This window comes from Cryptomeria japonica, chromosome 3, assembly GCF_030272615.1.
Source record: "Cryptomeria japonica chromosome 3, Sugi_1.0, whole genome shotgun sequence".
NCBI classification, from domain to species: Eukaryota; Viridiplantae; Streptophyta; class Pinopsida; order Cupressales; family Cupressaceae; genus Cryptomeria; species Cryptomeria japonica.
In genome coordinates this window covers 944,373,805-944,396,145 of record NC_081407.1, presented here as the reverse complement: position 1 = coordinate 944,396,145, position 22,341 = coordinate 944,373,805, and the positions used below count along the sequence as shown (strand labels likewise).

General features: G+C 35.3%; 1 protein-coding gene across 1 annotated transcript; it reads left to right on the top strand.

Annotated features, from left to right (window-relative positions):
- Positions 1–13,148: 13,148 nt before the first annotated feature.
- On the top strand, positions 13,149–22,081 carry LOC131072957 (probable sugar phosphate/phosphate translocator At3g11320). The gene is made up of 4 exons (XM_058009274.2): positions 13,149–14,324; positions 15,528–15,631; positions 16,485–16,713; positions 21,599–22,081. The coding sequence occupies exons 1-4, from the start codon at positions 13,809–13,811 to the stop codon at positions 21,743–21,745; spliced, it is 996 nt and encodes a 331-aa protein (XP_057865257.1). The 5' UTR covers positions 13,149–13,808; the 3' UTR covers positions 21,746–22,081.
- The last annotated feature ends 260 nt before the right edge of the window (positions 22,082–22,341 follow it).

Below are 22,341 nucleotides of genomic sequence, written 5' to 3'. Positions count from 1 at the left end.
ATGAGAGGGATTAGGTAAAGTTGTTCCAGATCGGAGGTGAATGTCATCTAGTGATAAAGAATAGGTTGGGTACTGATTAACATCAGCTGAATAAGCTTGTTGTTGTTGTTGAGATTTGATATTTGGATTTGGCAACGGTTGAGTAGACAACTGTGTTGGTTTAGGTGGTGCAACAGTAGCTGCAGGAGGAGGCATTAAAGCAGGAGGTTGTGGCTGCTGAATAGGTGGCTGATAACCAGAAGATTGGGCTGGCCATGATTGGTTTCCCCTCCATTGAGAAGTAGGTTGCCAATTCCCTTGAAACTGGTTTACTTGACCCTAAGGTAGATACCAGTTCCCCTATGGCATTTGATTAGCAAAATGCTTCCCTTGGCCTTGTGAACCATACCAATGTGGATAGTTACCAAGATTTTGAGAATACTGTGGTTGCCATTGGTTATTTGGTGCATAAGAATTGCCACTATAACTAGAAAAAGAAAGTGGATCAGGTGGCATACCTCGTCTTTGAAAATTTGGTCTTCTTTGAGCAACATAGAAGACTTGCTTGTCCTCACCTTGAATTGGTTTGAAGTCAGGTACCTCCATGTTTACAACCATCTTACATCTGCAATCTTTCTTTCACTATTTACAATGAGGATAGAATTCCGCAAGGAATGCATCAGCTTCCTCGTGCTTCTTCTTAACTGCCAGTGTATCCAACTGGGTAGCCATATTGTTTATAATGTCCTCCTTGAAGTCCTTTAACAAATAACTAAGTTCCAATCTAGAAACTCCAATTCCAGATGCTGATAATGGTGCCCCTGGTTTAAATCTCCTATTCTTCTTAAAAGTAGATCTCGAATACTTCTTGCAAATTTGTCCTATTTTAGCCCAAATGGATTGTGTAATGTCACCTCCTCCCATAAGATCTAAGGAATTAGTGCATTCATCACTGATACCCCTCAAAAATATCAATTTGAGGGAATCTTCATTGAGAGTGTTATGCTTGGACTTTTTGACACTAAACAAAAACCTTTCCAAATAATCTTCAAGACTCTCATCTTCAGTTTGTGTCATTCTAAAGATATCATTCCCATGACGATCAGTACCTCTACAATAATCCTTGTATTTTGCAAAAAACAACCATTTCATCTCATCCCATGTATTGATTGTGCTACTTCCCAAGCTCATAAACCATCTCAAGGATGACTCCTTCAAAGTGGAAGGAAAATTTTTGAGTCTATGGGCATTTGTAGTATAGTCAAAACTCTTACAGAGAACATCAAACTCAAACAGAAATGTATCTGGATCCTCTGTCACCAATCCATAGAATCTAGGGAGTGAAGATGTTGGAATGTTCTTAAGGTTAGCATTATCATGTTGATTAGAGATGGGAAACTCAAACATTGGACCTGGTGGTGGTGGTGGATTATTCCCACCAAGAGGAGGGTTCCCTTGCATTGGACTTGTGGGAGTTGTTACTATAGGAAATTCTTCTTCTTGAGGACCAAAAAGGAACTGAAGACTACCTTCCGGAAATTCAAATTCAGGGTGATTCAAATTTTGTGGGGCTTGGTAAAGTTCAACAAAAGGATTTATATCTAGGAAATTATCTTCAGCATGATTAGGATGAGTGGGCAAAAATATACCTTTGGGGTCTCTTCTTCTGCTATGCATGCAGATTCATGAAATTTTCAAACAATTAGGAATCTCTAAAACAATTAACTAGAAACTATAATAACCATGAAAGGTTCTTAGTTTGACACCATCCCCGGTAGTGGCGCCAAAAATGTCTACTCCAACTATAATGATAATAATTCTAGTTGAAATCTCAACCCGAAGTTTGGACATTCATCTGGTAAAGTTACTATTTTCATGGCTAGCATTCATTTAGTTATCAACCCAGGGACGTAAAACTTGAAATGGGTCCGCACTATATATGTACTAAGCTCCTTCAATGGCTATTTTGCATTGTTGCAATAACTAACATTATGTAGAAAGGAAAGGCAAGAATGGAAATCATAGAAGGCTACAGGAAAACTTATAAAAATAATGTTGGAATGATCTAATATAAATAGCAGAAATCACTTTGTTCTGGCTTGGCTGCAGGAACAGTCAATGGATCTATTTCCAGTGGCTGCAGGAACAGTCAAGGCATGAACTTCAACTATAACTAAAGAAGAACTAATTTCAATGAACATAAACATATGATCACTCACCAAGTGGGCCCCCTTGGATGAGTGATATCAAGCTTCTAGAAAAATACTCTTAACAGATCAGAACAACATATCTTTCATTCATTGCTTCCTGAAAATGATTACATGTTCTAAAAGAAAAACTCTAGAATGCTTATCAAAATTATTTGCTCTATTCCTTTCTATTCTGTCTAACCTCTAAGAAAAAGGAAGAGCTTATTATAAAGCAAAGATCAACTACAATGGATAACTCAAATCACGCCCAGAAGAAGAGGCGGATGATTGACAGATGAAGAAGATAACTAGAGCTTGGTTGCAGGAAATGTGGATCTAAACCGAACCACAGTATTTGCAAGTCATAGTGATATTTTGCAAACTCAATGCCCACTAGAGTTAAACTTTTGTAGTGTTGCTTGGCTACTCCGCTCATGCCATGCCTTGCGCTCGATTGGCTCCTCTTCACTTTGATCTCCAGTTATTTCTTACGTGATTCATCCTTCTTCAGGTGCGAAAGGAGAATATCCACTGCAACATCATTTATTATCTTCACTAAAACAAAAACAACATACAAGGACATGCATACGTATTTTACTTAATTAATACATTCATTAATTCACATATGACATTACCCTAAATGATCTGCATAGAAACATGAACAATTCACTTGGCTGTAGGAATAAATGGCATGGCTGCAGGAATAGACTGGGAAAGTTCAAACATGATTTTATAAGTTCAGGTTTAACACATCGAATACATATAGTCAATTTACAATACTTCACTACTACTATGCAAACCAAAAGATGTCAAAAACCTAAGAGTTTTGATGATAAAAACATGACAAAGTCTCAACTTATCACCAGTGGCCATTAGTTCACCACTCTTTCTTTTTATTTTGCACACTCCATCTTTGAATTCTAGAGTGAGTCCATTATCATTCAGTTGGGCAACACTTAAAAGGTTGTGCCTGAGACCTTCTACCCAATACACATTATCAGCACTGCTTTTCCCATTTAGAGAGATGGACCCTCTGCCTTTTACCATACATGGTGCATCATTACCAAATCAGACCACACCACCATCATACTCTTCTAGATACATAAACTTACTTCAGTCACCAGTCATGTGGTGAGAACAACCATTGTCAATAATCCACTCATTGGAATTATCAAAGCGGGAGACAAGAGCCTTCTTGTCAGACACATCTTCCTTAACTGCTACAAACACAATTTCTTCACTTTCTTCATCTTCTGATTCCTCATCAATGACACCTTCATCAACTGCTACAAAATAGTTTCTCTAGTTTCCTCCTTTGAACTTCTTGAACTTCTCTGGTTTGTCCTTATTATCACCATTAGGACAGTTTACAACAATGTGTCATATCCTATTGCAAGAAAAACATTTCAAAGGGAGCTTACATCTGTATTTACCAGTTCCCTTAGGAAGTCTCTTGGCAAGAAGAGCTTCAAATTCCATCAGGATCTCCTCATCATCCATTTCTCTGCTTTGTCTTGGTTCACAACTGGTACTAGCTTCTTTTCCCTTTCTAGATGGTGCAACAGATGCTCTAAAGGCTGATTTAGTCTTCTGAATACTGCCATAATAATTATTTAGCTCATATGCGGTCAACTTAGCAATGATGGAGTCTAGGGATACCTTTGTCTTGTCTATAGACCTCAACTCCTGAATATCAACAACCCTTATTGCATAGATTTGTAACAAGGATCTCAAGACTTTGCTAACAATAGTGGAATCATCTATTTTACCTCCTGCACTCTTGATGTCTCCAACAATAGTTTTGATTCTTATTCTATATTGTTGAATGGTCTCTCCTTCAACCATCCGCATGTCTTCAAACTTTCCCCTAAGGCTCTCTTCTTTAGCTTGTTTCACATGCTCATCAGCGCCATAGATATTCTCCAGAGCATCCCATACTTCTTTGAGATTATCTTTATCCCGAACATCAATAAACTCAATGTCAGATAGATTGTTGATTAGGGCTTCCATGACTTGCCCATTCTCCTGAATCTCTCTTTTTTGATCATCGGTGAGAGTATCGGTAGGAATAACATAAGCATTCTCAACATAGCTCTAGTGTTGAGCACCCATGCTTCTAATGTAGATCTTCATTATGTCCTTCCATATCTTAAAGTTATCTCTATTAAACTTTGGACCTTCCCTCTTCATCATTAGAGTAGGATCTTTTCCTCAAACGGTTAAGCTTACAACACAGAGGACCTGGAGGATGCTCTGATACCAATTGATGAATAATGATGAACAGTTAGTACCAAACCGATACTGAGAGGGGGGGGGGGGGTGAATCGGTACAGACAAAAAACTTTCCCTGAACCAATTTGACTGCAAAGACTGCACTTAATTGGTAAATAGTAACACCGGTCTAAATCAGGGCACTACCGGTAAAACATAGTGAGAATGTGAAAGACATAAACTGGTAAACACATAGATCTGCACACAATCTAATATCTCATTTCCACTTCACCCGTATGCATAAACAAGTATATCATCAAAAATATAATGATTGTCGGTTCAAGATGCTTTACCACTTGACATAAAATATTAAAGCATCACATGAAAAACATCACACATGACACACTGATTTTTCACGTGGAAACCCAACTAGGAAAAACCACAGTGGGGATGAATACCCACAAGGTGTTCTTTGAACTCTTCTGAAGTCTGCTCTGTTAGGAGCCTAGTCCGGTTAAAGACTCTTACAATAGGTTCTACTAGGAACCGATCCTGCTAGGGATCACCCGGTTAAGGGATGGCTAAATACCCGGTTAAAGGTTAGAACCCTGTTAAAGGTTACCTCGCAAGAGGATTTGAAGAACTCATTGAATTGAGTCACCCTGTTAAAGAATTTATACAAAATCCTGTAAAAGCTACCCGGTTAAGGGATTTTCCAACTGCTGAAATGGTTAGATGTCAACAGGTAATACACTGATCTAATAAGAACACACAATGCCAAGGTAGATCCTCTTTAGCTCCTTTGCTTCTGCAATCACACTTTGCAGGTATCCACACACTTCTTCGGTCTGGCAAGAATCAAGTATCTCTTCACTTGGATACACACATAACATTTGCCAACAACTTCAAAATGAAAAACATCATCGACCTTATATGAAACAGATAGGTTGGTAGCATAAACCCTAAACCCTAAACATTTCGGTTTAACAATTTAATCGGTTCAATCCTGACCGTTAATCATACTGCAGTGAATACAACAGTCTTGAACAAATCTCAAGACGTTCTCCAACGTTCATTCTTTGCCGCTTCAGGAAGTTGATAACCCATCACGCCCTCTCCATCGTTTACGGAGACTTCACACATTCCCGAGGTAGATAGGATCAATCTCCATGCAAGATCCTCAAGGAAATCCTTCACGTGCACAAGGCTGACGTGGCAACACTATCTGATCTTCCTTACAATGCTAACTCATCACAAGATGTCATCAGTTGAATCACACAAGATTGAAATGCATCAACCGGAAACCCTGAAGCTGAGACTACCAACCGGTAGTCATGCCAAATGAAACCTCGATACAAAACTTCCCATATATATACCGGTTCTCATTCCAACATACCGCTTCACTTTTTCACATATACCGGTTCACAATATCATATCGATTCTCACATATACCGGTTCACAATATCACACCGGTTCTCTTGCCAGTTTGCTTACTTCAATATACCGGTTCATACTTCAACATATTGACATCAATGACAATATACAATATCATCATGTCATCAAGCTCTGCACATATGCCAACATGGTGATCATGCATGAAACACTTACCCTTGTCACACAAATTAGGGCGAGTAATACCCACAAGAATGGGAAGCTCAAAGGGATGAAATTTAGAATCCAAGAACATAGGTAGCTTTCCTTTTTCCTATGCTAGGCACAATTAAAGGAACAAGAAGCACTACAAAAGGTTTCAACATCTTAGGAGGACGAGGGGGTTTCCTTGACAAAACAAACTTGTGCTTAACTCCTAATGAAGAAGAAGTGAAGGATGAAGCATGCTACTACATAGGAGTAGGCTGAGAAGGAATAATAGAAGATGGAAGAGTTTAAAAAGAAGTAGGTTGGATTGAATTAGATGCTAGCACCCCAATTTTGTACAAGTAATAAGCCTTGTACAAAATATCATTGTGGGGTAGCATGGGTCCATCTGGAGTGGGCCAGAAATGATCCAGAGAAAAGCCCTCATGTGACACCAATGACTTATAATTAGTGTCTGAGATAGTGTTCATTGTGCCCTCAAGAGGTAACTTTAGATATTTACAGACAACTAATTGAACCGCATCCATAGAAACTAACCAAGGAATTCCTAGTTTCACCTTGAATAGGTCAAACTCTAGAATGACCACAAATGTAGTATAAATTGCCTTGGGTCCCATAAAGACTTACAAGGTAGTGGATCCCATTGGAGGGAGAGAAAGACCATCATGCATACAAATGATGGCCTTTGAATCATCATAACTCACCTTAAGTAGCCCGTTAATGAAGAGGCCCTCCTTCTCAATCACATTGACTCTACAAGAGGGATCAACCATAACACCTCTAATGACATTATCATTGATCTAACAAGAATGTAAAGATGAGCTAACTCTCCACAATACAACAAGTAATTAGGTGTCAATTATATGTTAGGTTTTTTGAATTTTTGACTTGGAGGAGAGATTAGAACTTGATAGTCATCCTATTAATGTATGTGCAATCACTCGGTGGAGGAGAATATCATGTGGAGATGAAGTTAGAATAATGTGGAGGAAAATGATCAATGTAGATATGCAACTCTCTACTGGCTTTATCAAAGTACATATTATAATTATGTTTTCTATCACCAACCCAGATAGTACCATTGTCTATGTGGTCTTGGACGATATGGCTTAGACACACATAATGCTTAGTGTCATGTCCTAGCACATGGTGATATTGATAGAATTTTGATGCAAAATACCAATGAGGGTTTGATAAATTGTAAGGTAGTGGTCAGATCTCTAAGGGGTTACCAAGTCATCTTTGAGAATCTTTTGTAGCACACTTAGATAAGAATCAAAGAGTTTTGTGAACACTGCATCACATTGAGTCCCCTGTGTGTTCTTCTTAATTTCCTAAGGAATGGGTATTACATTAGAAATTGCCTTATTTGCCTGGACCCTCTAGAGGACAACACAACTCCAAAGTTATTAGCAAAATAATTTGAAGTAGAATCTTTGAACTGAGCTAATGTGTGTTGATAGTCTCCAAGTACAATACACGGGTTGGGAAAGATATAGGATATTTAAGCAAATAAACTTTCTCTCTAAGTGTCAGCTATAAATTGTCAATAAACATCCTTTGGAGATCACTATTAGGGGGCATAAAGGATCTTGGAAGAGATAAAATGATAACAAGAAATGAAATTAGTAAGTTTCTCATTCAGTTGTTGCTTACAATGAACGAGGTAAATGATAGTGACTTTGCTACCAATGTTTGCTTGAAACTTTTAGAGAAAATAATTCATCAACTTATCAAAATAGTAGATGGATTTATTAGATAAAGAATAATACCATTCTAGCATAGTCCCCTTAATAAAGTCCCTGTCTGAGATCCTTTAGTAATTACCAAACTCTCCTTACCAACTTGCAACCACACTTATTAAGTGTCACATACATTTCATAATTATTTAACTTGGAAACCAAAATTGAACATCTTGCAAGGTCTGGAATATGTAAAATATTATCAATGGAAACAATCCTCCCATCTTTGAAACACAACTTTACCTTTTATTTTCCAATAATCTTCATTGAGGTGTTATCAACAAGAAAAGAATCTCCTCCATCATATCCTTTATACTTAGAAAACTACTCCTGTTCAGGACTCATATGGTAGGGAGCACCTGAATTAACAAGCCAAACATCATTACTAATAGAGTTAGCTAAAATAAACAAATTACGAGACTCATCACCATCAAAGGACTTATCCGTGGAAGCACTAGTGCTCTTCTTCTTATTCCTACACTCCTTCACATGTCCTCTTTTTCTATAGTTCAAACACTTAACTCTACTCTTTCTAGGGGTCTTAAAATGTCCTTTTGACTTATCCTTCTTTTTACTCCTTTAAGCCCTTTCTCCTTAGGCCTTCCTCAGACTTGCAAGGCATCTTGGGAGCCAACATTCATGCTCTTCCTCTTGAAAGAGGTATGGGAACCACACTATTGATCTTACGTTCTGCACCACCAATACTTATGACAACAATTAGGTTTTCCCAAGAATTAGGCAAAGAACAAAGTAGTAAAATAGATTTATCTTCATCTTCAATACAAACATCTATTGATGCAAACTGACTTAAAATCAAATTAAAGGCATTTAAATTTTTAGAAATAGAATCACCATCCCTCATTTTCAAAGAACACAAACATATTTCTAGATATAGCTTGTTAGACAAACTCTTAGTTAGATAGATTTCACCTATTTTCCTCCATAGCTTGTATGCAATATCTTTTGTAGAGATTTTCAGGAGGACAAAGTCAATCATACACAATCAAATGGTTCCTCATTCCTTCTTGTCTAACTCTTTCTACTCATCATCCGACAAGGTACAATCCTCCGGTTTCTTATCTTTTGAAACTGGCAACCACTAATCTCTCTCTTTAAGGAGATTTTCTACTTTCAACTTCCACATCTCATAACTAGTGCCATTGAACTTCTCAATATCTTAACGAGAGGTGGAGGCCATGGTATACAACCTTTCTCAAATCTGAAAAAAAACCCATAAAATAAAAGCTCCCACTGCAACAAAAAACCTTCAACATTTTTAGAGAAATGTGTCCCTCCCTCAATAGAACCATTATCTCTAATAGTAGATGTTTCTAAACAAGGTGAAGAAATCTTGAAATATGAACTCTAACATAAAGTTATTGCAAATCTAAAACTAAAGTTTATCCACCAATAAACTGATCGTAGAATTAAAACAAGAAGAAGAAAACCATTACACATGAAAAACTAGATTTACATGGAGAAACCATTTCAGGGAAAAACTCCACCACATAAAGAGAGGCAAGTATATAACTAATCTGATATGAAGATTACAACAACAATACACTTCTCTATAAAACCCCTATAAAATTTGGCAGCACTCCATTACCTTCCACATCAAACAAGATTGAATGAATAAATCTGGTTCAAAGCCCTAATTTATAGAAATTTGCGAGGATTTAAACCACTGTGGTATCACCAAATGACATGTAACAAAACCACCTAGAAAAAACCATGCCTACCTCCCAAAATAGCCTCTTATAGATGCTTCTTACACTTGTCATATGACATCTAGCTAATTTGGGCACCCTTGGACCAATATAGGAGTCTTTGTCATAAATGTTTGTCATAAGATTTCGATTGATAAATGTTATTGCCTTTATTTTCCATTTGGTCATTTTTTTGAGTTGTGTTTTCTTGATCCTGACCATCATTCTACTTTTAGAGTATGTTCTTCAGTTAGAACACTATATATTATAAATCTTTTAATAGTTATCTACAACTTCTTCATGCTTCAGTGACGTTCTTCACATTCTTGTTCTTGTTGGTGATGAGTCTTAGTTTATGTCTTTATTTGAAATTATTTTATGATGCTTAAGACTTTTATATACTTTCTGTTAGGATGATATGTTATACTTTAACTGCCTTTTTGAGCCTATGTACCCGTCATGTTGTCCTTAGTCTAAGAACTTTTGTTATGATGATATAGTAAGCTTTATGAATGCAAATATAAGTATTAAATTTATCTTTAGATGATGATGAATATTGTATAATAAATAACTCATGAATGTGAATATATGTCCTTGTACTAACCCTAGTGATGCAATCACGCAAGAAGACAATTATGATAAAACATGGCTTAATTATCAACATCATGGTAATGTTGGATATGACTGGACAACGAGGCAAGAAAGGGTCAAATATTGTTACAACTTGGACACCATTTGTTCAAGGTCATTAAAGAGCTTTCAAGACCAATCATGATCTATTGATGTCTTTTATTAATGACCATGCTTGATGTTAGAGAAAATCTAGGAAAGATTGAGAAGGTGTTCAAGGTCGGAACAAAGTCTTGTTTCTCTTAGCCTTCTTAGACTTTATATTCTAAATAAAAGCCTCCTCCTAGATAGTAAGAGTGGAGTGACTCTTTTGGAAAACTAATATGAGGATAAATGTTATATAATCCTCCTCAAGTTTCCTAATTTAGTTAGTTGCTATGATAATTTTAGTTTACACTGTACTATCAAGTTGATTATGAATAAAGAAGCAAACTTCCTGTTTTGGAGTAGTTTATGGTGTTTGCTATGATCATGGGATTTTTGTAGTCAATCTCTGTTATAGCTTGTAATCCATAAGACTCACTCAAGGGGGCCCACTTGGTGAGGATTCTGTATATTTGTTTCATGTACTTTATTTTCCAAAGTTGTTTAAATCTGTTCTGTTAAACTACTCATTGTCTACTCTTGCAGCCACTAAACTATCATTTGTTGTCTGCCCTTGCAACCACGACATAACATAATAGTTGTTTTTACATAGATTAGACAAGCTCATATTTTTGATAATAGAGAGTATAATTTTCTTGTGTTATAATGTAGGAATACTTTATTTCCTTATGCAAACTTATTTGACATTTCATTTGTTTAAATCTAGGATATAATTGTTCCTTAAAACTCAGTGCATATATTGTGTTGTCCCATTTCAAGCTGCATGTCCTCGGGTTGATAAGATAAATGAACCAAGATAGTGGAGTTTGATAGCTGCTTAGATAGGAACTCTTGTCCCTAAGTTTGAGTATAGTGCTGAATTAAACACCTATTATTTTGGACCAACAATTAGGACATTGTTTTGAAGTCTTCTCAATCATTCATGTTCTCTCTTTTGGAGAGGATTTTTCTCATTTCCTCCATCTCTAAGAGATTTCATTACATTTGTACATCGATACCTCATCAGGCCTTATTGTCGGGACTCATCTTCTACATCTTTGCATTGTTTTACAAAGTTGTACTCAAGGGGTTTTTGGTGTGAATAAGGTTTTGTGTCTATTAGAGGTCTTGTACCTAACTAATTTCCAATGGAGACTTATTAACATGAATTAAGTTTACTTAGGTCCTAGGTGTCTTTCTACAAATATTAGTTGTTTAGATAAGATCTTATCATATCTTATCTTTATTTAATGCTTGTCACCTAGTTCATTTAATATTTGTTATGTTAGTTATCTCATGTCATAAGATTAAGACACATGCCATGTTCTTGTCTAATCTTATGACCTTACCTTGCTTGTACAAGGAAGGTACATCTAGCATTGTAACGTATCTCATTCCTCATGTAGAAATCATGTAGTCATCATATTGTATAAACTTGACTTGGTGGAATAAGATCTTTTGTTGTTGCTTCTCTCTTGTTACATGGAATTTATTTGGTGTTGCAGATTAATGATCCTAGATGCTCACTTCAACATGGTACATCAAAGCATGAGTGTTCTCATGTTTCCAACAAAAACAAAATAAAGTACATCAATGAAAGAAAAAAATATAGGCTGAAGAATAAGAGTAGAGAGAGGAGAGTAGGTTCACATAGGTAAATCACCCAAAAGGAGAATGTTATAAAAGAGGCAAAGAATAAAGGTAAAAAGTGACATAAATTAAAAGAGAGAGATATAAATAAAAATGGGGACTAGTTAAAAGTTAAATTATAAACCAATAAAATTAACAAAAAAATAAAAAATAAAAGTAATTTTTTTAATTTTCAAATTCCTTTCTTGAGTCATCATGATGATAGATAAAAAAAAATGTAGTCTATTTTAACTAAAATATTTTTAAATACAACCTCTTTCATGTTTTTATTTATATACACTCCTATTCACAAAGTCTATGAACTATTGATCTCTAATCATTTGGTAAAAATGATTCTTCTATTCTTCTCGGGATTAGGTGCCATGTCAAAAGCTTTCTTAACATCAATAAATGTTCCATTCAACTCTCCTTTTTTATCCCATACTTTTTAATCAAATATTTAAGAATAACTTAATGACCATTTGTCGAGTGATTTAATTTAAGTTTTAACAGTCACTCAATCATATTTCCATCCTTCTTAGCCTAACTATTGATTCTACAACATCCGATATTTCAAAATATTTTTTACAAAAGAGTGAACATAACCTTCCACTAGTTTATCTATTCAATCTTCTTAATCAATTTATATTCTAGATAGCGAGGAAGATAGTGAACAACCTTATTTGATTCTAATGAAATTTTCAACATACTATGATAATCCTCTTACATATTTTAATTTTGATTTAAAATATACTCTAAAACCAACTCTTCTAATCCACAATAAATCTAAATATTATATTAAAAACTTTCTCAAAAATATCACAATACAAAACTCTTTCAATCTTATCCTTTCAATCAAATATCTAAATATAATCTATTAAATATTTGTAAGAAGACCAATAAACAATTAATTAAACTTTTTTTCCTCACTTATCAACCAAAACATTGATTCGACATACTACCATATTTCAGAAACAAAATAGCTTAAAGAGAAGAGGTTGAATATAATATTCCCATAATTGCAAGGTGTGACTAAGTAACAGAAACCATACGGAAGGTCCATGTTTCTTTGGGCTTTAATAAATTTTAAGGTCCTCTTAGGTATTGCATCCTTTCACAAAAAGGTCACAACCAAAAGAAAACAAAGTTCAAGAATATATATAAATTTAAGGTGAATGTTTTTAAATTTTAAAGGGTGGTTTTCATGCATTATCAATGCAAAATTTGTACATGAAAATAAATCCATAAACAAACAAAATAATAGATTGAATAATAGATTGATACCCGGCAGAAGGAAAATTTAAAACTCAGTATTAACACCCACTTGTAACATTTTTTATGTGAAATAAATGAATAAAAAAACTTCAAACAGCTAGTTGGTAGCCCTTCAAAAATATTGACCTTCAACCCCCATTGGGTGGAGGGAAGTAGCCAACAAAGCATCTCGGACAAAGCAAATGCCAAATTTCTTGGGTCATATTCACATGCTTCCATGGAGGATGGCACATCCGGTGATTTCTTGCAGATTCATTTACTGCATATAAAACGCTCATTTGGTTTCCATTTCTCGAGCCAAGAATTGAGGGTTTATCCCACGATCAAAGTCGCCATCCAATTACATCGTCTCTATTCTCTTATAACGTCATTCATTTTGGCTATTTAACACACATCAACGAGATCAAAGCTTACGAGTTCCCACAGAAGCCTCCACTGAATTGTGGAGTACTCAAAGAAACCTCCTTTGAATTGTGGAGCACACACAGAAGCCTACATTGAATTTGCTCAGCATCCATAGACACCTTCATTGAAATATCAGTACCCACAGAAACCTTCATTGAATTCACAAATACCCAGAGCAGTCCTCATTTGAATCAACGGATACCCTCTTAAGCGTCCATCAAATTGAGCAATACCCACATTAGTCTCCAGTGAATTGAGCAATACCCACCTAAGTCTCCATTGAATTAGTCAACATCACCATGGGGATCTGTGCAGTTTGAAGCTAAACAGATCTGTAATCAGTTTAAGGGGATCTGAAAATGGCGAATCCTCTGGCCCAGGAGAAGGAAAAGCTTCTACCTTCGGTCAGGGGATCGAATGCCTCCAAGCAGTCTGCAAGCTCTTCTAGCAGGGTCTTCACCATAGGCCTAGTGGGTGCCTGGTATTGCTCAAATATAGGGGTACTGCTACTGAACAAGTACCTGCTCAGTAACTATGGGTTCCGATTCCCTATCTTTCTGACCATGTGCCATATGACAGCCTGCTCTTTGCTGAGCTATGTGGGCATAGTGTGGATGAAGATGGTGCCAATGCAGGCAATTAGGTCAAGAGTGCAGTTCATGAAGATCTTTGCATTGAGTGTGATTTTCTGCACATCTGTTGTGGGCGGGAATATCTCGCTGAGGTATCTGCCGGTGTCTTTTAACCAGGCAGTTGGGGCGACTACGCCATTTTTCACAGCAGTCTTTGCATATCTCATGACTGTCAAGAGAGAGGCCTGGCTGACATATCTTACGCTTCTTCCTGTTGTCACAGGCGTCATCATTGCGAGTGGGGTAAGCTCTACTTACCCATCTGTTATTTTAAAGGGTGTTTATGTATTTTCAGATGCATAAATATTTATACGTTTTCATCTGTATGTATGAGTACTTACAATTTCAATGGCGTATTTGTATGTATATATACATATTCACGCCTATAGAAATATTGACTTGATTATCTTTGTGTAACTGTATATACGTATGTGTTTGAAATATTATGTCTCTCTGTGTTTGTGTGCACACACACAAATGTATCTAGTATCACCCTAATTCACTCACTTTGTGTTGCTAGAGATACATTGGGCTCCATTGTCTTGCTTGTGTGGAAGTGATTTTTCTGTCCTCTTGTAATCTTTATATTTTAGAATTTTGTTACCATCTTCAAGAAATATGAAGGGGATGTGTGAGCGCCCATGTGCCGTGCGGCAGGCACAGAAACTTGGATATGTTTACGCATACACATGCATATAGACATTTACATATCTGTAGATATAGAATGCACTTGCATAAATGCATGTATACACAAACAGAAATACATATATATACAGTGAGGATTTGTTTTTAAGGTATGCTTAAACCATGGGCATCCAGAACGGAATTTCTTTCCATTTAATTCATATAGGATTTAAATTTTGTGTCCCAAGATTTCGATCTAATGATTAAGCTAGGAAGTAACCTGGACAACCTGGGCATTGCCAGTCCCTAGACACCAGGAACACCAGCCTAGCTAACGGGCCTCTGGGGCAACTTTCCGCGTAGAAATAAGGAAACTCTTTCATTTTACCAGTATTATATACATTGTTCAAATTTTGTACCCCTTAAGTTTTGACCATATAAATAAGCTCCAGAACAAATTATCCCTTGCCAATCTACCTAAATTATTATACACACAGTCACACAAATACATGTGTGTTTGCTAGCAGTGATATACTGGCTTCTATGTTCCTTTGTTTATGCAGGTGGAAGGGACTGATCTACTTTGTATCTTTACATTTTTGAAGATTAATGAGGGCCTACTCACGTCTTTTGACAAAAGTACACCTAGATTATGGGCTTGCTTTTTTGTTTCCTTTAAATATATTTGGTGCCTGTTAGGCAAGGGTTTGAACTTTGCATCCACTGCATTTATTTTTGGCTCTCTTGTTAGTTTTCGTATAATGAGTTTTAAGAGCAGCTTCAATCATTATCGATGACTCTTTTTCTTCTTTGGTATTGAAGGGTGAGCCGAGTTTTCATCTGTATGGCTTCATAATGTGCATTTCAGCGACTGCTGCAAGAGCTCTCAAATCTGTGCTTCAAGGGCTTCTGCTATCTTCTGAAGGGTATTATGCTTATAAAGCCTTTGCTCTTAAATTTTGTATCTTAATCCATTCTAAGCATTTGGTATGATGTGGTTACATTGTTTGAAATGATTAACTTTACGAGTATGCTCAAAAACTTCCAAAGTATTGAAGTAATTAAATTTATGATAGTGGAAAAGGATCTCTGTTTTATTGATTTTTTGCTGTTCTTTTCTTCTTGATGAGTTTGAATGTTGGCATGGTCACATTTAAAGAGTTTGGAAGAGGATTATCTATCAGTCAGTTTAACCTGCACATGATAGAAGAGCCAAAGTTGATTCGTCTTCGTTTTGATATGATGCTTCTGTTTGAAATATATAAAAGAGAAATGGTTTGTCAGATCTATTTTCTGTTCAGTTTTGCATGTAGAGCTAATAAGAATGTAGTGTTTAAAATTACACCTAGATTAGCGTTGATTGAGCTAAATGTCTGAATGATTATGGTTTTCAGACATCAGCAAATTGTGCATTGAATAAAATTCTGATACTGTCTCTATAAAGTGTGCAAAGAATTTTAGCTACTGCTGTTCGAGCACCTCACAAGATTAATTGCTGAAATTACTTATTTTAAAACATGTCATTTGCCAAGTATAAGAGTACACATTAGAAAAAAAATAAAATTCTATAGAAAATGGTCTTTTTTTTTGTCCAATCAAACAAATGTAACTGCACTTGCACCATGATTGAAGATCATGTTTTACCTCTAAATTGATTACAGGGTGTATAAATCAACTTTCAATGCTCTGAAGTATTTTGAAATTTGAATAGATGTGCTTTTCAACATTTAAAAGTTTCTTTATATCTCATCTTCATCCATTTGTTGTGACCAATAACAGGGAGAAGCTAAGCTCCATGAATCTACTGCTTTATATGGCTCCTATTGCAGTAGTAGTTCTGCTACCTGCAACATTGTTTATGGAACCTAACGTGCTGGGGATAACCGTAGCACTTGCAAGGCAGGATTCAAAGATAATTTTTTACCTCCTTTTCAATTCAGCCCTAGCTTATTTTGTGAACTTAACCAATTTTTTGGTCACCAAGCACACAAGTGCTTTAACTCTCCAGGTATGTTGAGTTCTTTAAGATTAAGCTGTTCCCTTTTTATGCTTTATGATGATATGCTTTTTCTCTTTGATTAGTATTTTCGTGTATCCAGTCATCTTCAAGATATTTTTGAGAGCTAGTTTCAAGTTAGGAGATTTTAAATTTCTATACATTTTACTTGAAGAAGATGCGTGCTTGATTGGTTTTTATTCGAGGCAAATTTTTATTTTTAATATGGAGAAAGCTATGCTTATGCACATTTTTAGAGAAATTTATTCCATGTGGGTGGTTCAATCTAATATTTGCATGTCAATATAACCTCTTTTTAACTTTTACAATCTGGAGTTTGTTGTTTAATGGTGGTTAGGCACAGGACTAGTTTTCACTTTTCCCTTTAGATCTAGTGTTTGAACCTGTAACCTGCAACTAGGCTATCTTTATATGTGGACTAGCATTGCAAATCAATTTTAGAAGCGGGAGGCAGTTCAAATATTTGGTCCAATAGCTAATATAAGCTTGAATGAAAGATGCCTTTAAAGTTCATTGGAGAGAGTAGTTTTGAGTTGGTTATTGACTTGTCAGTATATTACATACGGCTGCTTCCATCTTATATTTCCATGTCAAAAGCTTCCTCTACAGTCTGTTCTTTGTGGTGTAATGCTGGTAAGACCTATATAGGAGCCTGTAACAACTATTTTCAGCACTGTTTTTCCCTTTATATCTAGTGGGTTTCATTGTTTGAACTTGCTTCTGTTGTAAATATTAGCCTGCAACTATGTTATTTTTATCTGTGGACTAGTATTGTAAATCACTTCTAGATATAGACAGCAGTTCAAAGATTTGATCTAAAGACATTGGGGTATGTTGGAGGAGTAGGTTTGAGTTGGTTATTGACTTGTAAGTATATTACCTTTATCATTCTTTCACAAAACTTGATAACTTTTGGTGTAGTTTACTATTCATTGTTGTGCATTATCGTGTCTGTTCTGAAGTAGCTTGCCATAGGACTATTCACTCTTACTGAAAGTTATAATCTGGATTAGGTTTATTCTTTCATTAATTTCTTTCAATTTCAAACTCCTATACTTCAAGGATTAAATAGTAAATACTTGTTTGTATTAAACTGCATACAATTTGTGCATACATAGTTGCACTTAGAAACCAGTTGCCAATTTCTTTCGAGGCAAAGTGGTTAAATTTCAAATGTAAATTTTAATCATTCTATATTTATTCATCTAATTGAATGAAGTTACCAAATCTATAACAGTGGACACACTGTGGATTTTGTGGGTGTCGTCTTCTAGAGACCCCAACATCATATCATCTTCATGCTCAATTATCTGAAGAAATTCTTACAAGATTAACATTCTTAATAATAACAAGAGGATCTATTAGGACTTAATTGAGAATCTAATCCACAGTAGCATTACCCCTGGAAAAATCCATAGTTTACTGTGGCTTGGGGCTGTGGCCATGTCAGTTTTGAACTGGCAGGTCGGTTTTTCCACCAACCTGGGTTTGTTTGGGAAAGACCTGGGAAAAACTTGTGTGTTATTAAATGAATTAAAAGTTTGCAGACCCCTCAGATCTTTACATTTTGGTCCATCCGGATAAACATTTTATGTTGTTATTCATCCCTCATTTTGGTAAATACTAAATATATAGAGATTTAATTTCATATCATATTTTGGACAGCTAATGACTAAAGCAATATCTACTGAACTAACTCACTCGTAAGCTGCAATTGATTACAAATTGACTGCTTTGTGTTGCTTACAATTCATATGACATTAGAATGCAATTTGGTCAGGTAAACACTAAAAAATGTCTGATGAGTAGTCTATTGATTATAGAATGTTTATACTCAAGAACATAAAAATTTAAAATAGGATTGTATTACGCTGTTCTTAATCAGAAATTAGACCTAATCAAACTGAAATAAGAATGGAAGAAGTAACAAGAACAATCAACAGAGAAAGAATGATACAAAATGTATCTCTTGAAGAAAGCCCTTTTGGGAAAAAGCCCAGCCTCAAGTGTAGATCTCACTGTAGTAACTCCTAACAAGTCTTAAAAAAAGACCCCACAAAGGATTTAGTACTAACTTCAATACCCTGACAACATACTCTGAGAGTCTGACACACTCTAAACCTGCAATACCATCCAATGTAATGAAAAATCTCTATTCCAAGGCCTATATTTATAGGAGACGAACCATTCAGGAAACTAAAACATGGTCTTTTAAAGGAGAAACCCACATCATGGTCGGGAAGGACCATTCAAATCCAACCACCACATTTCATGCATGGAAGTTTATCCCTCAATGTTGACTTGTCAAACTAGGTGCTCCATTTGGAAGTTGTAACTCATTTTCCAAGATGTTCTTACCCTGCCTGAAATACAGCCACCAGCTTTCATGCATGGAAGTGTAACCCTCAATATTGACTAGTCAAACTAGGTGCTCCATTTGGAAGTTGTAACTCCCTTTTCCAAGATGTTCTTACACACTACCTGAAAGATGCTTTTTTTAGTGCACTATGTAATGCCCATTTTAGCGCGCTCATGCATTTGTCATAATAGAATTGCTAATTGGTATATTTCCTGGGTTGCTTCTTAATATGTCCATTTGGTGTTTCTTATGCGTTGCACCTATTCCGGCTTTAGTCTGTTTGTTTTATGCCATTTGTTGTATTGGTACTATAATAGGAGCTAAAGAAAATTTATATGCAATGGTCGTCTAAGATGATTAGAATTATATTATGTGATCAATTGGTTGCTAGCTGGTCTGACGTTTTAGAAGAGTTCAGGTGTACTCATGCTAGGAGCACTTATTTGCACCAGTATTGGTTGTTACAATACATGTAAGGCCCAATTTACCTGATGTGCCTTTTCAGTTCAGCTATTTAAAGATTTCAGAATAATAGATTACTCCTGTGGTAGATGCATTAGCTCAGAATTTTTTAGTCACTATAGTCACAGAATTATATTAACACCCAGTCTGACGCTTTGCAAGAACCATGGTAATAAATAGAGGTTCCGTCCTGAAGTTTTTATTGAAGTTTTCAAATTATTTACTATTTAGGATAAGGTGTTATTCTTGACAACTGAGGCTAGATGGTCTAGATGGCGGGATCTTTACATATCTAATCTGCATTCTCTAAGTCTATTATATAGCTGATTTTGCAACATGGACTTTAACTTTCAAGTTTCAATTTATTAGAATCTATTATACATATATAGTTCAAGGAAACTTCAAAAAATGTCCAATTAGTTTAGTATTGTTTGAACTGTGCCAACTTTAGTGTCACTATTTCATAACCCCTAACTAATTAAATGCTAATACTTAAAATCTCAAGAGGTCAACTTGAAATGGTTGTTTAGGAAACATATTTTAGATTGTTTTTAACTTTTTACCCTGTTGGAATTTATTCTGCTTTCATGCCTGAACTGGCTGTATGTGAAATTTATTATTATTTAGTTTGCATTGATTTCTATACTTAAACGGAAAAAGTTTGATATTTTACTATTTTACGGAAAAAGTTTGATATTTTATTATTTGGTTGCTACAATATCTTAGGCTAGCAAATTAAAAACACCCTTAGAATGAGGTTTTTTCGTTTTTTAATATTTTCCATACACCTTGGTTGTGGCCACTTTCATTGTTTACACGAGGGATTTTGGTCATTTGGGCTGAGCTGAATCGAATTTGCGTTCTGATTGTTGAAGGGCTAGTCATGAGATTTAGCTTAAATTACATTAATATCTGATGGAAAATAAATTGATTTCACATTAATAAAATACAGTTTTACTTGATTCAACATTTTTTTTGTCTTTTTCTTTCCAGTAAAGAACATTACTTTACTGAGCTTCAAATTGGCCATCTGACGAGTAAGTGAGTAACCAATATTTAGTTGTTACAAATATGTTAGGCCGTTCTAAGTTATAACCTTGGAACTATATTATTTGTTTGTTTTTAATTGGCGGATTGAAAAAAATTATGAATAGGGAGATTTGATTTTTTCTGTGTCTATCTATTATAAGATAGCCTCTTTCATCACGTGAGCAGGATCACAATCATATTTGGCTTAATAATGCTTTGCTGATAAATCTGCATTTTAATAATTAGGGTTTCTCTTATAACCATGTTTTTTTTTTTGGTGCAAGGACATTGCCTTACTGAGCTTTAAATTGGCCGTCTGTCTAATTTTTAACATGACCTCAAAATATGCCCTCTCCATTGAAGGCCCTTTTCTACATCCTTGCATATCTATTCTTGAAAAATGTCTGCTTCACAGGTGGCAATTTCAACTAATAATACGTGAAACACTTTACCTTGATATAAACTATTGAGTAGTAATGATAAGTTTAATCTCATGGGTAAATTTTCAATGCCTAAGATGCATATTCTATCATTTATATCTTTTTGTTTCCATCCAAGTCGGTTACTTTTGCGTTCCTTTTTCTTTTCATTTAATTTGAAATTGATGTTTTAGTAGTCCATAGTTTCTAGGAAACTCCATTATAGGAATGTCACAACATACCCATCACTGTACCTGCATTTTTGTTGACTATATTTATATACAATATAGGCGTTTCCTTATTAATGTTTTGTAAAGTTTCTGATTATTGTCCTTTTTAAAACTTCAATTTGTTTTGCGAGCATAGGCAATTTTACAAAATCTAATGCTACACGTATTATGTTCCAAACTAGACATTAAATTGTCTTCAGAAATAAAATAAAATAGTGTATTCTTTTGGTATCGTTTAGCTCTTATACTTATGTCAATGTATGGTATCTGAGGCTGTTGGGATTGCTGGATTATATGATTGAAGAATGTTCTACATCAAGGACGTCCCTTCCTTCAGAATGTAAACATTTGTAAAATTATGCCAATTTCTGTTACAGGTACTAGGCAATGCAAAGGGAGCTGTGGCAGTAGTTGTCTCCATCTTGCTCTTCAGAAATCCTGTATCTTTTATAGGCATGCTTGGTTACACCCTTACAGTAATTGGGGTAATTCTTTACAGCGAAGCGAAACGGAGATTCAAATGATGTTGAACTTAAAATTAGGGGGAGTTCTTGGGCTCTTCAGTGCTGGAATATGCCCTTTGGAGGAAGTGTCATCTGCCCTTCAAAGTTGATCAAGAGATGCATTGTATACTGTAATTTTTCATTGGAAGCGAGAAAAATATTTGATTTGAATTTATGGGAGGCCAAAAGAAAATATAAAGAAGTAGGAGCTGCTTTTTGGTCTGCTTTGTGCCATATGATCTGACAGGAAAATGTCATTTCATTTCTTTATTCTTTTTGAGGTCAACAGATTTCCGTTGGCAATTCACATGTCATTTTTGCATTTAATCAATGAAAAACATTCTTGTGTTGTTTCGATATTGGCGATCTTCTATCCATGGTGTCTTCCCCTTTAATTCACTGAGAAATAACTTCAATCTGTTAAACTCCGGTGGTTCTATTTTCCATTCTTTTTACACCAAATAGAAGGGAATTTTAAGGTTACGAGGTATTGTTTCTTGATAGTACATACGGAAAAGATAACTTTGAGAATGAAATTATCACTAATAGGGAAAAATTAAACGTACAACTATGCATTTGAGATTTCTCGAAGTTGTTTTAGGCATAGACTTTTTTTT

What these genes read in the sequence shown, in the direction of transcription:
- LOC131072957 (XM_058009274.2), top strand. Translation starts at nt 13,809, where the DNA reads ATGGCGAATCCTCTGGCCCAGGAGAAGGAAAAGCTTCTACCTTCGGTC. An exon ending in CTTCTGCTATCTTCTGAAGG is followed by an intron (nt 15,632 to 16,484) that starts GTATTATGCTTA and finishes GACCAATAACAG; the next exon opens with GGAGAAGCTAAGCTCCATGA. An exon ending in CAAGTGCTTTAACTCTCCAG is followed by an intron (nt 16,714 to 21,598) that starts GTATGTTGAGTT and finishes TTTCTGTTACAG; the next exon opens with GTACTAGGCAATGCAAAGGG.